This window comes from Saimiri boliviensis, chromosome 1, assembly GCF_048565385.1.
Source record: "Saimiri boliviensis isolate mSaiBol1 chromosome 1, mSaiBol1.pri, whole genome shotgun sequence".
NCBI classification, from domain to species: Eukaryota; Metazoa; Chordata; class Mammalia; order Primates; family Cebidae; genus Saimiri; species Saimiri boliviensis.
Genome location: NC_133449.1, coordinates 237,682,204 through 237,699,508, shown reverse-complemented (window position 1 = coordinate 237,699,508; position 17,305 = coordinate 237,682,204). Strand labels below are relative to the sequence as shown.

General features: G+C 39.9%; 1 protein-coding gene across 5 annotated transcripts in view; it reads left to right on the top strand.

Moving 5' to 3' along the window:
- The window catches only part of BDP1 (BDP1 general transcription factor IIIB subunit), a 121,924-nt gene that overhangs the window by 69,657 nt on the left and 34,962 nt on the right, over nt 1-17,305 (top strand). For all 5 annotated transcript variants that reach the window (XR_012513507.1, XR_012513508.1, XM_074384929.1 and 2 more), the window contains exons 23-26: nt 8,422-8,620; nt 8,884-9,074; nt 10,044-10,428; nt 17,183-17,302. Coding sequence is in view for 3 of the 5 variants with exons in the window: in XM_074384929.1 (XP_074241030.1) it covers nt 8,422-8,620; nt 8,884-9,074; nt 10,044-10,428; nt 17,183-17,302 (895 nt within the window). In the remaining 2 variants the exon portion in view is untranslated. The remainder of the gene's footprint in view (nt 1-8,421; nt 8,621-8,883; nt 9,075-10,043; nt 10,429-17,182; nt 17,303-17,305) is intronic.

The window sequence follows — 17,305 nt, the reverse complement described above, 5'->3', positions numbered from 1 at the left end:
CTTTTTTTCCTTCTTTTTTATCTTTTAAGTTGGTACAAAAGCAATGGTGTATGATACTCTTAAGTATATGATATTCTCTTAAGTATATGTAATTTCTCTGAAAAGTTTGATCAGCGCCCTCATTTTTGGTACCAAAACTAAACTTTTAATATTAGGCAAAGATTCTTAAGTTCTTTTTATCTTTTTTAGAAATTTAGGCCAGGTGCGGTCATGCCAGTAATCCCAGCACTTTGGGAAGCCAAGACAAGAGAATCACTTGAGTCCAGGAGTTCAAGACCAGCCTGGGCAACATAGTGAGACCTCGTCTCTATAAAAATAAAAAACAAAAAAAGAGTTTATAACCTACTGACTAAAATTCCTCAATAGGGAGTTGTATGAAGTACTTACTGTATGCTATATTTAGAGGTAACTAAATCAAAGCCAAATGGTAAGAATGGTGTCTTTTAAATGAGATGAGCTAGTAGGGTGAGGAAGTTTTGACATTACTACTTTTATTTATTATTTGCGCTCTGCCTTATTATTATTGATATTAAAGCAAGATGTGTTCTTTAGTAAAAACCTTTCTTTTCTTTATATAGTTCATGGTCCATCTAATTTACTGTCTTTGTAACTAGAACATGTTTTAGTGAAGTATTTACTAATTTTCATTCAGGATGTTTTAGCACTTATGAATATACTTTAAATATTTCAGCTTCCTTTAATTAGGTAGACTGGCCTTCTGGTAAATGCAGAGGAAATGTTATTGTATCCTTTTTCACCCTCTCTGGTTAGGTGAAGCTAGAATTTGGGCATGTTAGGTCATCTTTCAAAATGTGGTGCTATTGATTTGTATTTTCTTTTATTATGTTTACTTTTTTTTTGTTTTTAATAGAGACAGAGTTTCACTGTGTTGGCCAGGCTGGTCTCGAACTCCTGACCTCATGATCCATCCGCCTTGGCCTCCCAAAGTGCTGGGATTACAGGCTTGAGCCACCGTGCCTGGCCTTATTATCTTTACCTTTTGAGACAAGGTGTCTCACTGTGTTGCCCAGTCTGTAGTGCAGTGATGCAGTCACGGCTTACTGCAGCCTCAATTTCCTGGGCTCAAGTGATCCATCCCCCTCAACCTCTTGAGTAGCTGGGACCACAGGCGCACACCACCACACCTGGCTAATATTTTTGTATTTTTTTGTAGAGATGGGGTTTCACCCTGTTGCCCAGGCTGGTCCTGAACTCCTGAGCTCAAATGATCCACCCCTCTCAGCCTCCCAAAATCTTGGGATTACACGGTGACCCACTGTGCCCAACCTCTGTTAATTTTAGATGATTGAAACAGTTGTCTTTCATTTAGACAAGCTTCTAATGTGAAGCTTTTATTTTAGTATGGATTACTTTTATTTTTTTATTTTTATTTTATTTTATTTTTTTGAGACAGAGTCTCTCTCTGTTGCCCAGGCTGGAGTTCGGTGTCTCCATTGTGGCTCACTGTAACCTTCCACCTCCCTGATTCAAACGATTCTCATGCCTCAGCCTATGGAATAGCTAGGACTACAGGCAGGCACTACCACACCTGGCTAAGTTTTTGTATGTTTAGTAAAGACAGGGTTTTACCATGTTGGCCAGGTTGGTCTCCAGCTTCTGACCTCAAGTCATCTACCTCCTTGGCCTCCCAAAGTGCTGGGATTACAGGTGTGAGCCACCGTGCCCAGCCTTTTTAGTCTCACTCTGTCACCCAGGCTGGAGGTGCAATGGCATGATCTCGGCTCACTGCAACTTCCACCTCCCAGCTTCAACAATTCTCCCTGCTGAGTAGATGGGATTACAGGCACCTGCCACCACACCCTGCTAATTTTTGCATTTTTAGTAGAGACAGGGTTTTGCCATGTTGGCCAGGCTGGTCTCAATCTCCCACCCTCATGTGATCCGCCCACTTCGACCTCCCAAAGTGCTGGGATTACAGGGGTGACCCACCTTGCCCAGCCTTGATTACTTTTATTTTCAATATCACAGCCCCTACCGCACCACCCGCCCCCGAGCTTTTTATCTTAAAAAGCCTTAAAATTTTTTTGGATATATAATAGTTATACATACATATTTTTGGACTACATGTACTATTTTAATGCGTTATACACAATATGTAATTATGAAATCAGAGTAATCGGGATATCCATCACCTCATACATTTATCTTTGTATTGACAACATAATTTTCTAGCTATTTTGAAATATATAATAAGTGATTGTTAACTATAATTTTCCTGCTATACTATTGAATAACAGAACTTATTTCTTCTATCTACTGTATTTTTGTACCCACTACCCAGCTTCACATTACTCCCTTCCCTCTTGCCTTCCTAGCCTCTGGTGAGCACCATTCTAATCCCCACCTTCGAGAGATCCACTTTTTAAGCTGCTACGTATGAGTGAGAACATACAATATTTGTCTTTCCATGCCTGGTTTATTTCACCTAACATAGTGACCTCTAGTTTCATCTATGTTGCTATATACCACACTTTCTCACTTTCTTTACTCATTTGTTGCTGGCTATTTAGGTTGGTATTATGTATTGGCTATTGTGAATAACACTGCAGTAAACATGAGAATTCAGATATCTCTTTGATAAACTGATTTCCTTTCTTTTGGACATGGCTGAAAGGATGGCTGAATCAAATGGTAGTTCTATTTTTAGTTTTTTGAGGAATTTCCATACTTTTTTCCATAATGGCATTTCTACTTTATATTCCTATGAACATCATATGAGTTTTCCCCTTTCTCCACATCCTGACCAGTATTTGTAATTTTTTTGTCTTTTTAATAGTAGCCGTTTTAACTGCAGTGAGACGATATCTCAGTGCAGTTCTGATTTGCGTTTCCTTGATGATTAATGATGTTGAACATTTTTTCAAACACCTTTTGGCCATTTGTATGTCTTTTGAGAAGTGTCTATTCAGATCTTTTGCACATCTTTTTTTTTTTTTTTTTTTTGAGAGAGAGTTTTGTTCTTGTTGCCCAGGCTGGAGTACAATGGCATGATCTTGGCTCGCTGCAACCTCTGTCTCCCGGGTTCAAGCGATTCTTCTGCCTCAGCCTCCCGAGTAGCTGGGAATACAGGTGTGCACCATCATGCTCAACTAATTTTGTATTTTTAGTAGAGATGGGGTTTCTCCATGTTGGTCAGTGGTCAGGCTGGTCTCGAACTCCTGACCTCAGGTGATCTGCCCACCTCAGCCTCCCAAAGTGCTGGAATTACAGGAGTGAACCACTGCTCCTGGCTTTGCCTGTTGTTTAATCAGGTTATTTGTTTTTTGCTATTGAGTTGTTTTTGTTCCTTATATATTCTGATTATTAACTTTGGTGAGATGGATAGTTGGGAATTCCCTTCTCCCATTCTGTAGGTTGTCTCTTCACTTTGTTGATTGTTTCCTGTTCTGTGCATTGAAAAGCCTTTCCATATTGCTTTCATTTTAAGATTAAGGCCAATTTTTACTTCACATGAATATTTAGGTTTCCTTAGCCATTTTTCAGTTTTTAAAACTGGATATTTAAATGAAATGATTTTTACTGAAATGCATTACACTTGTATTACAAATTCTACGTAGGATTATGTTGATGAGTAATTTAACTCTGATAATATCCAGGAAATGTTACAGGTGAATTTGTTTACATCATTCACTTCTCCTAGTTACTAATTATGGGATTATTCGTATGATCCCTTTTTGGTCCTTTATGATTATTTTGGCAAACAATCATAAAAATTTGCCACTGAAAATAACTTTACATATTCATTTCACAAACATTTTAGTGTCTGCTATGTTTCAGGCGTTGTTCTAAGTGCTGAATGATATAGGAGTGAACAAAGAAAAAAATTCATCACTGTGGAGTTTATATTCTAATTGGGAAACATTATAAACAAGAGAAATAAGTTGAATAAATAAGTAATAAGTAGAGAAAAGTAAAGAGTTTGAGTAGGGAGTATTGTGATTGGGGATTCAGTTTTTAATCAGCAGTGACCAGAGTTTGCTTCCTTGAAAGGGTATAGTGAAAAGAAGTGAAGGGCCAGGTGTGGTGGCTGATGCCTGTATTCCCAGCTTTTAGGGAGGCTGAGATTGACAGATCACTTGAGCCCAGGAGTTCGAGACCAGCCTGGCCAACAAGGGGAAACCCTGCCTCTACAAAAAAATACAAAAATTAACCAAGTAGGGTGCTGTGTGCCTTTAAAAAAGGAAGAAGAAAGAAGTAAAGGAGTATGTTGAGTCTAGGGGATGTCCTGGGGAAGGGGGAGCAATTCAAAGCACTAAGGCAAGAGAAGAATATGCTGGCATGCTTAGAGAACAGCAAAGAGGCCAATGTAGGACAGAGTGCAAAAGAGGAAGAATAGTAGATGTATGAGATGTAAAGGCTGAGGGTGAAGATGGATAGATTATATAGGGCCATTATAAGGATTTTGATTTTGATTCTAAGTGAGCCTTTAAAACACTAGAGACCTCGAGGTCAGCCTTCCCTAATGCTTTCATTAATAATTGACTAAATAGATCTAGGGCACTTAAGTGACTTACATAAAGTGATATTGGCAGTTTAGGTTTTTTTATTTTTTATTTTTATTTTTATTTTTTTTTGAGACAGAGTCTTGCTCTGTCACTCTGGCTGAAGTACTGTGGCATGAATTCAGCTCACTGCTACCTCTGCCTCCTGGGTTCAAGTGATTCTCCTGCTTCAGCCTTCTAAGTAGCTGGGATTACAGGTGCCCTTCACCACATCTGGTACATTTTTGTAGTTTTAGTAGAGATGGGGTTTTGCATGTTGTCCAGGCTGGTCTCAAATTCCTGACCTTAGGTGATTCACCCACCTCGACATCCCAAAATTCTGGGAATAAAGGCATAAGCCAGGCCAGGCACGGTAGCTCATGCGTGGCACGGTAGCTCATGCCCAGGCCAGGGTGGATCACGAATCAGGAGTTCGAGATCAGCCTGGCCAATATGGTGAAACCCCATCTCTACTAAAAATACAAAAATCAGGTGGTGTGGTGGCATATACCTGCAGTCCCAGCTACTCAGGAGGCTGAGGCAGGAGAATTGCTTCAACCTGGGGGCACAGAGTTTGCAATGAGCTGAGATTGCACCACTGCACTCCAGCCTGGGCAACAGAGCAAGACTCCATTTCAAAAAAAAAAGAAAAGCATGAGCCACTGTGCCTGGCTTCTTTTCTTGTTTCTTTTCTTTTCTTTCCTGTTCTTGCTGTGTTACCCAGGCTATAGTTTAGTGGTGTGATCTTGGCTCACCGCAAACTCTGCCTCCCAGGTTCAAGTGATTCTCCTGGCCCAGCCTCCTGAGTAGCTGGGATTATAGGCGCCTACTTCCACACCTGGCTAATTTTTGTATTTTTAGTAGAGATGGGATTTCACCATGTTGGCCGGGCTGGTCTTGAACTCCTGATCTCATGATCCACCCTCCTCTGCCTCCCAAAGTGCTGGGATTACAGGCATAAGCCACTGCGCCCACCCTCTTTCCCTCTCTCTCTCCCTCCTTCCCTTCCTCCTCTTTTCCTTCCCCCTACTCCCCTCCACTCCTGTCCCCACCCCTTGCCTGTCCTCTCCCCTGTCCTGGCCCTTCCCCTCTCTTCTTTCTCTTCTTTCATCTGTCTTTTTTTTCCCCACAGGATCTCACTCTGTTGCCCAGTCTGGAGTGCAGTAGTGCAGTCATGGCTCACTGTAGCCTCAATCTCCCAGACTCAAAACGATCCTCCTGCCTCAGCCTCCCAAGTAGCTGAGACTGCAGGTGTGCACCACCACACTTGGCTAATTGTTTTAGTTTTTGTAGAGAAAGGGTTTCACCATGTTGTCCAGGCTGGTCTTGAACACCTGGGCTCAAGTGATTCCCCTGCCGTGGCCCCCACAAAATGCTGGGATTACAGGCATGAAATTGTTGTGTCTGGCCAAGCAGTTTAGTTTTAAATTTAAATTTTCAGGATTTATAACTTTCAGACTAGCAAATTCTACAGTTACATAGACAGTGTTTCTTGAAACAGACTTTTCGTGTTTCAGATTATTATGCTTAGCCTTTGTATTTCTTGATGAGATAGCCCTAACTTTAAAACGTCCTATATGGAAACCTGTCACGCTCCTTGTCCCCCCCTTTTTTTTTAACCTTTTCTAGTTCGTGAAGTATATTTCAGCTGTTAGCTGTACAGTAATTGAAAGTAACTATCTCTGTACAGTTTTTGTTTGTTTGAGACATAATCTCTCTTGCCCAGACTGGAGTGCAGTGACGTGATCTCAGCTCACTGCAACCTCCATCTCCTGGGTTCAAGCAATTCTCCTGCCTCAGCTTCTTGAGCAGCTGGGATTGCTGGCGCCTGCCACCATGCCTGGATAATTTTTGTGTTTTTAGTAGGACAGGGATCTGACCATATGGTCAGGCTAGTCTTGAACTCCTGACCTCAAATAATCCACCTGCCTCAGTTTACCAAAGCACTGGGATTATAGGCATGAGCCAGTACTCCTGGCCTCTCTCTGTGTAGTTTTTAAGTTAGCTTATTCTTAGGTTCAGCAGCTTGTGGTTGTTTTGTTTTCGGACAGAGTTTCACTCTTGTTGCCCAGGCTGGACTGCAGTGGCATGATCTTGGCTCATTGCAGCCTCTGCTTCTCAGGTTCAAGCAGTTCTCATGCTTCCGCCTCCTGAGTAGCTGGAATTACAGGTGCCGACCACCACACTCGGCTAATTTTTGTATTTTTACTAGAGATGGTGTTTCACCATGTTGGCCAGGCTGGTCTCAAACTCCTGACCTCAAGTGATCCACCTGCCTCGGTCTCCCAAAGTGCTGGGATTACAGGCGTGACCCACTTTGCCCAGCCTGGATTACTTTTGTTTCCAAGATAACAGATGTGAGCCACTGCACTCGGCCAGGTTCGGTATTTTGTTGTCCCTTTTGACTTCAGTAGCACATTGGGCTTATTTATATTTTATTCTTAAATACCTCTGCAGAATCATACTTGATTGTAAATAGCTTATACTTAAATATGATTGTTTTACCAAATGCATTAGTCTACATGAGCCAGCATTGTAACCTTGTTAGAACTTCCTGTGAAATTTTATGTTGTTTACTGCCAGAAGAATGTAGGAGGGTTAGTACATTTGGAAATGTGCTAAGTACTCCTAGGTAATTTATTTAGAAATATTGCTTAAGATTAGTTTTGGCTGACTCTAGACACACTGCCTATGAGTTAGCCCTGCTAAAAGAAGGGAAAAAAAAGATTAGTTTTTAATCTCTCAAGGGTGGATTCCCTATTTTAGAAAGAAAAAATAAATAAATGAAGATTAGTTTTTAATGCAGATCTTTCAGAGAGCTCATGATAGGTACTTGTATACTCAGTCATTCTTTATAAATATCCAGATTTATATTAGTTTTTAAGCTTCCTAATTTAGATTCTTGACAGTTGCTAAAATATTTTCTAGGAAACCTTTAGATAGCTATTGAGGTTAACTTGTGAGCTGTGGCTACCTATTGAATGCTAAAACATTGTCTTTTTCTGATTTGGCAGGTATAAACTGATTATATTGAGAACATTATTATATTGGCTGTCAGTAAACCCTTCTTCATGAGATTTCAGGCATGTGGTGGGAGAATAGACTCTAGCCTTCAAGCCTACTCTTGAACTAGAAGGACCAAGTTGGTTATAACTGTCATATATTTGTTCATGCTTTGGCAGCCCAATTGAAAGCATTTGTTTAAAGTACCATTATAAAATCCATCTTCAGCTACTGGCATTTTTTTGGTATCTTGTGATTTCTGTGAAAATTAAAGTAGGATGAAATCACATAATAGAATAAATAAAGTTTAAAAAGATTAATATAATTAATATAATTAATATAAATGTAAAACCTCCTCAAGCTGTATAGAAAATGGAATATAGGACCGGGCGTGGTGGCTCACGCCTATAATCCCAGCACTTTGGGAGGCCAAGGCAGGTGGATCACAAGGTCAAGAGATCGAGACCATCTTGGTCAACAAGGTGAAACCCCGTCTCTACTAAAAAAAATTAAAAATACAAAAATTAGCTGGGCGTGGTGGTGCACGCCTGTAGTCCCAGCTACTCAGGAGGCTGAGGCAGGAGAATTGCTTGAACCCAGGAGGCAGAGGTTGCGGTGAGCCGAGATCATGCCATTGCACTCCAGCCTGGGTAACAACAGCAAAACTCCGTCTCAAAAAAAAAAAAAAAAAAAAAGAAAAACAGAAAAATAAAATGGAAGCTATAAAAGCTTTATTAGTTCTTCCTTTCATATCAGCAATGTGATTTCACTGTACATGCTTGATTTTATTGCTAATTTATTTATAGTCCTTTGAACATAGAATTTATTTGTATCCAAAATTGTTTGATGTAACAGCTGTTTTATCAACAAGAAATTCTGATTTTTGTTCTTCAACATGATTTGTACTTCATTCTAGCCATGAAAATAAACCGTATGTTCCTAGTGCAGTACAAATGACAAGGAAATTCCAAAAGGCTAAGCCAAATTTGGGAAGAGCACAAAGTAAGAAAGAGGAACCAGTTTTAGAAAAAGGCACAGCAGATCAGAGCAAGGCAAGCAAGCCAGACAATCATTTGCTGCAGAAAGGAGATTCCAACACCCAGTTCCTTCTAAAAGTAAGTTTGGGCAAAAAAAGAAAAAAAATTTTTTTTCTCAATGAGGTCTGTTTTGTCAAGGTCATGAAGAGCATGATGAGTAAAATATAATTTTGACTTTTGTACTGTAACCATTATGAAAAGTGACTTTCTAGTATTGTAAAAAATGACTGATTGCTTGTATATATATGTAAGCTTAGAGATTTTGGCCCAAGTGCCAAGCCCAATTAACATAGAGATTTTTTTTCTGCAGTAATACTAGCTAATTTCTTCTTAAATTTAAGGAAAAAACTGAGCTTCTGACATCTCTGGAGGTTTCAGCAAGAAAAGATTATGTAGGTCCTAAAGAATCTGCTTTGGCAAAAAGAGATGTTGAATTAGAAGTTGGACCATCAGGAAGGGTTGGAGAGGAAACTGTAGGAGATAATAATTCAGTATCTTCAGTTGTTGAAGAGCAGCTCAATAAACTAACAAGGTAACATTTTATTTACAAAAACTTTCACAATAGGAAATAAAAATCACTTAACTTTTAGCCTAACTTACTGGTAGAATGAAATTTCTGCGTGTTGGGTCTGTTAGACTTGGGTGGAAACTTGACCAAAGAGGAGGATGTATTAGCTGAGTAATTAGGGTGCTCATTCAAATGGAGTCACAAACACAAATGAAGAATACCCTACTTCTGTAGTTGTTAAAGAAAATGGAAAGAAACTTAAGTTGTAGAAATTAGCACTGCTCTGGTGGGTTTCTGCTGCCCGTTTCTTTTAACATAATCTGTTTACCCAATAGGATAAACTAGTATTACTTTTTGATCTCATATTCTGTATTTATTTGTTCTGTCTTTTTTTTTTTTTTTTTTTTTGAGACAGAGTTTCACTTACTCTTGTCACCCAGGGTAGAGTGCAATGGCGCAATCTCAGCTCACTGCAACCTTTACCTCCTGGGTACAAGCGATTCTCCTGCCTCAGCCTCCCGAGTAGCTGGGATTACAGGCGTGCATCACCACAACCAGCTAATTTTTGTGTTTTTAGTAGAGGTGGGGTTTCATCATGTTGGCCAGGCTTACCTCGAACTCCTGACCTCAAGTGATCTGCCTGTCTCAGCCTCCCAAAGTGCTGGGATTACAGGCATGAGCCACAGCGCCCTGCCGGTTCTGTGTCTTTTAGCTCTCTTTCTTCTAATAATTTTCAGTTTTGTGTTTATTTTATTTCACTTTCATATTATAGGAAAGAATGACCCAGAATTAAAAACTTACTATGAAAATTTTGTAGGTAGATAAATAAGAATTAACTCTGAATGATAAGCTAAGTAGCAGTTAATTCCTTTTTATTTTCACAGCATAAGATTTTAAAAGAATGAGTGGTGGGAATTTTTATTTTTATGACTGGAACTGGAATTTCACTCTAAAATGCATATGACCTTATTGTTATTTTGATTAAACATCTAGCTGTCCACAACTGTTAAAAGAATCAAATTACTCAAAAATTGCCCCGGATGGGAAAACCACTATCTCTTCTGCATCTGATTATGAGAGAAATCATGGTGAAAGGAGGATGCCTAGAAAGATCAAACCAAATGTCACCAGAGGTCGTGGATCAAAACGAGTTCGGGGTAAGAATTCTAAGAAGGAACCTAGAGCTCCCAAGGCCATGCTGGTGACTCTTCGGGCTTCCCAGGAAGAAGAAGATGATGCTGATGATTTTGAGTCTGACTATGAAGAAGAAAGCTATCATCTTGCTCCTGAAGAAGTAAACAAAGCTCCAGTGTTTGTACCTGTTGGTCTGAGATCTCCTGAACCTGTTTCTGCTCAGATTGAGGAAACAATGGAAGAGGTTCGGTTTTTTTTTTTTTTTTTTTTTTTTTTTTTTTTAAATTCTTGGTACTTTATCTTACTTGGCTTTCACTTCTTGTTTCTTTTAGGGGATCATTATTTCTTCTCTTAGTGATTATTAGGATTTGAACAGTTCATTTTCTAAGTAACTTCTACCAAATATAATTTGGGGCCTTGTATAACTTTTTGTGATTGCTCAGCCCCTATGGCTCAGGCCCAACAAGGGAGGCAGTATAACAACAATGAGAGAAATCTGCTTACCCTTGTACCTGTAAACTGCTTAATCTACTTTCTGATTAATTTTTATTTTTTCTTTTTTTTTTTTTTGAGACGGAGTTTCGCTCTTGTTACCCAGGCTGGAGTGCAATGGCGCGATCTCGGCTCACCGCAACCTCCGCCTCCTGGGTTCAGGCAATTCTCCTGCCTCAGCCTCCTGAGTAGCTGGGATTACAGACACGCGCCACCATGCCCAGCTAATTTTTTGTATTTTTAGTCGAGACGGGGTTTCACCATGTTGACCAGGTTGGTCTCTATCTCTTGACCTCGTGATCCACCCACCTCGGCCTCCCAAAGTGCTGGGATTACAGGCTTGAGCCACCGCGCCCAGCTCTGATTAATGTTTCAAACACTTTGGCAGGTGTTTTCTGGTTGATAGAGAAGGTAAAAGGGACATACTTGTTTTCTTTGGCTTTGTGGCTCACATCTGTAATCCCAACACTTTGGGAGGCCGAGGCGGGTGGATCACCTGAATTCGGGAGTTTGAGACCAGCCTGACCAACAAGTTAAAACTGTGTCTCTACTGAAAATATAAAAATTAGCCAGGCGTGGTATCAGGCACTTGTAGTTCCAGCAACTTGGGAGACAGAGACAAGAGAACTGAACCCAGGAGGCAGAGGTTGCAGTGAGCTGAGATTGAGCCACTGCACTCCAGTCTAGGCAATGGAGCAAGACTCTGTGTCAAAAAAATTAAAAAATCAAATAAAATTGTGCTACAATACATGTAACATAAAATTTACCATCTCTCTGTTTTTGCTTTGTTTTGTTTTTGAGACAGGCTCTCACTCTGTCACCCAGGGTGGAGTGCAGTAATGGGATCTCAGATCACCACAACTTCCACCTCCCAGGTTTAAGTGATTCTCCTGCCTCAGCCTCCTGTAGCTGGGACTACAGATGTGCACCACCATGCCTGGCTAATTTTTGTATTTTTGGTAGAGACACAGGTTTACCTTGTTGGCCAGGCTGGTCTTGAACTCGACCTCAAGCATTCTACCCATCTCGACCTCCCAGAGTGCTGTGATTACAGGCATGAGCGACCATGCCCAGCCATCTTAATTCATTTTTAAGTGTACAGTTCAGTGGCATTAAGAACATTCACATGCACACGTTCTCATGCTGTCATCATTACCATGCATCCACAGAATGGATTAATGAATCTTTTGCAAAATTAATTTAGAGATAGGGTTTTGCTGTGTTGCCCAGTCTGGTCTCAAACTCCTGAGCTCATGCAATCCTCCCACCTCGGCCTCCCAAAGTGCTGGGATCATAGGCATGAGCTACTGCATTCTTTTTTAGGATGATTAAGACATCCCACAATGAATGGTTGTCCGCTAGCCTGGCAAAAAAAAAAAAAAAGATAAAAGCTACAAACACCCAACACCTGTCCTGAGAGCCCCAGCCCTGTCCCGTCTGGCCTGGTCATTCCCTAGTCACTTCCAGCTCTGCCTTGCACCCTTGTGAACTCTTATCAAAACTGAAATTCTATACTCATTAAACAGTAACTCTCCATTCCTTCCACCCCCTAGCCTTTTGGCAACCATTTTCCTACATCTTCTCTCTGTGAATTTGACTCCTCGTATAAGTGGAATCATACAATATATATATTTTTTGTGACTATTTTATTTCATTTAGCATAATGTTTTCACAGGTCATTTATGTTGTAGCATATGTCAGAGTGTCCTTCATTTTCAAGGCTGAATAATATTCTCTTGTGTGTGCATATCACGTTTTGTTTATTCGTTTATCATCAGTGGACACTTGGGTTGCTTCCACCTTTTGGCTGTTAGAAATAATGCTGGTATAAACATAGTTCTATAAATGCCTCTTTGAATCTCTGCTTTTTACTTTTGGGGGGATATGCCCAGAAGTGGAACTGCTGGATCCTATGTTAATACTTTTTGTTTGTTTTTGAGATGGTGTCTCTGTCACCCAGGCTGGAGTCGAGTACAGTGGCGTGATCTTGGCTCACTGTAACCTCTGTTTCTCAGGTTCAAGCAATTCTTCTGCCTCAGCCTCCCAAGTAGCTGGGATTACAGGCGTCTGCCACCACACCCAGCTAATTTTTTTGTATTTTTAGTAGAGGTGGGATTTTACCATGTTGGCCAGGCTGGTCTCAAACTCCTGACCTCAAATGATCTACCTGCCTTGGCCTCCCAAAGTGCTGGAATTACAGGTGTGAGTCACTGCACCCAGCCTGGATTGTATGTTAATTCTATATTTAACTTTTAAAGCAACCTTTATACTCTTTTTCATTGGGCTGTATCATTTTACATCCCTCTCAACAGTGTACAAGCATTCCAGTTTCTCTACATCCTCAACAATAGAAGTTATGTTTTAAGTTTTGATAGTAACCATCCTAATGGTTGTGAAGTAGCTTCCTTACACTTTTGCCTCTCAGTCTTCCATTCCAACTTTGTAACTTCATAGTTTTCTGTTCTGCCTCACTTTTAAGTTATTCCTTTGGCTTACTGAGCAGCATATCTGAGTCAGTTTTGTGTAAGCATTCATGATAGTCTCTAAGTCATTTGAAACGAATCAGAGTTAACTAAGATAGTGGTGACAATAAAAGAAGTAGTAAGAAACATTAAACAATTAATGTTTAAGATAATTAAGGTAAACTTTAAATGTTAATTTAATTCCATTAAGAATTAATGGATCGGCCGGGCACGGTGGCTCACGCCTGTAATCCCAGCACTTTGGGAGGCCGAGGCGGGTGGATCACGAGGTCAAGAGATCGAGACCATCCTGGTCAACATGGTGAAACCCCGTCTCTACTAAGAATACAAAAATTAGCTGGGCATGGTGGCACACGCCGGTAGTCCCAGCTACTAGGGAGGCGGAGGCAGGAGAATTGCCTGAACCCAGGAGGTGGAGGTTGCGGTGAGCCAAGATCGCGCCATTGCACTCCAGCCTGGGTAACAAGAGCGAAACTCCGTCTCAAAAAAAAAAAAAGAATTAATGGATCTCCTGAATCTGTAAAGTCACATTTATGAAGGGAAATTAAAACCTTTTATTTTATCCAATGTTAATAACCTGTTAAATGTTTTAGAGTAAATGAATTAATAATATGTTTGAAGCTAATTTAAATGATGCAAAATGAGGTTGTTTCTTACAATTCAAAGTAAAGAACAGAGTAAAGAGTGAATGTAAGCATTATGTGAATCCAAGAAAATGCAGAAGGAAGGGTAATTTTGTGGAAAGACTTCTGGTTAATGGTGCATGAGAGTTCGTTTAGCTATATATTTTGTGTTTTTATTTCTTTGAGTGAAGGCAAATTGCTAGTGAAAACTATATATTTTGTATTTTTATTTCTTTGAGTGAAGGCAAATTGCTGGTGAAAACTGTTATCAGAAATTAATTTCTGAAAATTAAATTCCAGACTGTATCCTTGAATTAATACAGGCTTTCTTCTTTTTAAAATTAAAAAAAATTTTTTTTTTTAAGCAGAGTTTCACTCTTGTTTCCCAGGCTGGAGTGCAATGGTACAATCTTGGCACTCCTGAGTTCAAGCGATTCTCCCGCCTCAGCCTTCTGAGTAGCTAGGATTACAGGTGCCCACCACCACACCTGGCTAATTTTTTATATTTTTAGTAGAGAAGGGGTTTTGCCAGATTGGCCAGGCTGGTCTCGAACTCCTGACCTCAGGTAATCTGCCTACCTCAGCCTCCCAGAATGCTGGGATTACAGGCATGAGCCACCGAACCCAGCCTATAAAGGCTATCTTTTTAAATAGCATTAATCATAATAATTGAACAAAGCTTTCCTTAAATTCTGTTCCTTATGACCAGTCTACTAAATAGGGAAATTCATTTATATGTTAGAAAAAATTTCCTTTAAAAAGCCTTGAAAGGCCAGGGGTGGTGGCTTGTGTCTGTAATACGAGTGCTTTGGGAGGCTGAGGCAGGAGGATCAGTTGAGGCCAGGAGTTCAAGACCAGCCTGTGCAACATAGCAAGACCCTGTCTCTACATTCAGTCATTAAATTAGCCAGATGTGTTGGTGCATATCTATAATCCCAGCTACTCAGAACGCTGAGTGGGGAGGATTGCTTGAGCCCAGGAGTTTGAGGTTACAGTGAGCTACAATTGTGCCACTGCATTGTAGCCTAGACAACAGGAGGAGAAGGAAGTATTGAAATACAATGCAATGTTTTTCAGCCATAAAGGAATATAAATTATTGATACGTGTCACAACATGGTTGAATTTTAAAAACCTTATGCCAAGTGAAAGAAGCTAGTTACAAAACATCACATACTATATGATTCCATTCATATGAAATGTCCAAAATAAGGAAATCCACAGAGATAGAAAGTAGATTAGTGGTTGCTTAGGGATTGGGAGATGGGGAAGAAAGAGATTAAGCGAGAGATAGCTAATGGGTATAAGGTTTATTTCTGAAGTGATGAAAGTGTTCCACATTTGAATGTGGTGATGATTTGCATGTATCTGTGAGAATAGCTCAAAATAAATTGAATTGTACACCTTAAGTGGGTGAATTGTATGTTATGTGAATTATAAGTCTTTTTAAAAAAATAAACTGTATAATGCTTAAAAAAACAACTTAAATTACTTTATAGAATATTCCCTCTTCCCATCCAGTCCCAACTCTTCAAAAAGTATTTTTCTTCTCAAATCACCTGAACTTTAAAAATTTTTAAATCATATTTCTTTTTCTTTCTTTCTTTCTTTCTTTTTTTTTTTTTTTTGAGAGAGGGTCTCACTCTGTTGCCCAGGCTGGAGTGCAGTGGCACAATCTCAGCTTGCTACAACCTCCACCTCGCAGGCTCAAGCAGTCCTCCCACCTCAGCCTCCTGAGTAGCTGGGACTACAGGTGCACATGACCATGCCTGGCTAATTTTTTGTTGTTGTTGTTAATTTTGGTAGAGACTGGGTTTCACCATGTTGCCCAGGCTAGTCTCAAACTCCTGAGCTCAAGCAGTCTACCTGCCTCAGCCTCCCAAAGTGCTGGAATTACAGGTATAAGCCACGGCTCCCGGCCTATTGCTTTTAAATTCATTTTTTAAAGAGACAAGATCTTGCTATACCAGGCTGGCCTCAAACTCCTGGGCTCAAGTGACCCTCCCCACCTCAGTCTCCTGAGTAACTTGAACTACGGTTCCCTGCACTCGCTTGAATTTTTTAGTTCATTCCAGTCCTACTAGAAACTATCAAAGATTTTTCTCTAAATTTTGTGTCTGAGGAATCAGATGTGGCACATACAAATGTAATTATAGCAAATATGTTGGCTGGACACAGTTGCTCATGCCCATAGTCCCAGCACTTTGGGAAGCCAAGGTGGGCAGATCGCTGAGTGCAGGAGTTCAAGACCAGCCAGAGTGAAACCTGTTCTTTACAAAAAATATAAAAATTAATCAGGCATGGTGACACATATCTGTAGTCCCAGCTACTTTGGGGTGCTGAGGCGGGAAGATTGCTTGATCCTAAGAGATCGAGGCTGTAGTGAGCCCTGATGGTGCCACTGTACCCTGGCTTGGATGATAGATTGAGACCATGTCTCAAAAAAAAAAAAAAAAAAAAAAATATATATATATATATATATATATATATGTCTTGAAGGCAAATTCTCAGACTTGACTCTGTACTCACAGTTTCTACTCACCCATACAACCTTTTATACTCTTCTTTCTGTTAATAAGACAGTAGGCCTCGGCGTAGTGGCTGTCATCACACCACAGCAGCTGGGGTGACAGGAGTGAGACCCTGCCTAAAAATAACAAAAGAAAAACAAAAAAATTAAGACAATAAGAACCAGAGTGTATTATATATATTCTAGTAGGTAAATACCTTTTTAGTGCTCAGATTACAGGGCTCTTTAACAAATAGGACTGAAAAATGAAGAATAAATGTGAGTGAACTTCTTATTTTACGTGGCTGATGCCCTGGCTATCAAAAATCATGCAGGCTTTGGGGTTGTGGGAGAGCGGAGTTGGGGTAGTGGTGGTGGTATGATAAATATTTGTAGGGGGCCTTCAACACATTATAGATAGCATTTATGACAGTGTATTGTTAGTTGACTACATGTATAATTTTCTGTAGGATCGTGACTTCATTGAGGATAGGGACCAAACTTGTCTTCTTTGACTTTATATCCCTATACCCCTAGCCCTTTTGTTTTTAGGAAGCTCTCTATAATTGTTAACAGACTGATCAGAGAAATTAGGGGAAAGTAAGGCCGAAGTGAAGAAAACGGAAAATGAAATGCCAGGCAGTAAGAAGATGAGTCTTAGAAAGCTTGCTTACTGGTTGTAATGGTCACAGCCCCCTCAAAAATTTTAAATGTTTTACTTTTGCCACGTTGCTGTCAGTCAATATAATAATTACTCCTTTTCATTTTTTAAGTTATGTATGAATATGGATTATTTCTTTATTTTAGCATTTAATCTTATTCATGTGGAAGATGAGGTTTTCTTTTGCTCTCCATAATATGCCAAAATGAAATGATAAAATTTATTTTGACAGCTTGAAATAACTGTGAATGTCCCAGATGTAGGATCCATAGCTGTTGTTGAACATCAGCTCCCAAACACAGATGTGACTACTGAAGAAATGAAACAAGAGAATTTGAATGCACCATCATTTGTA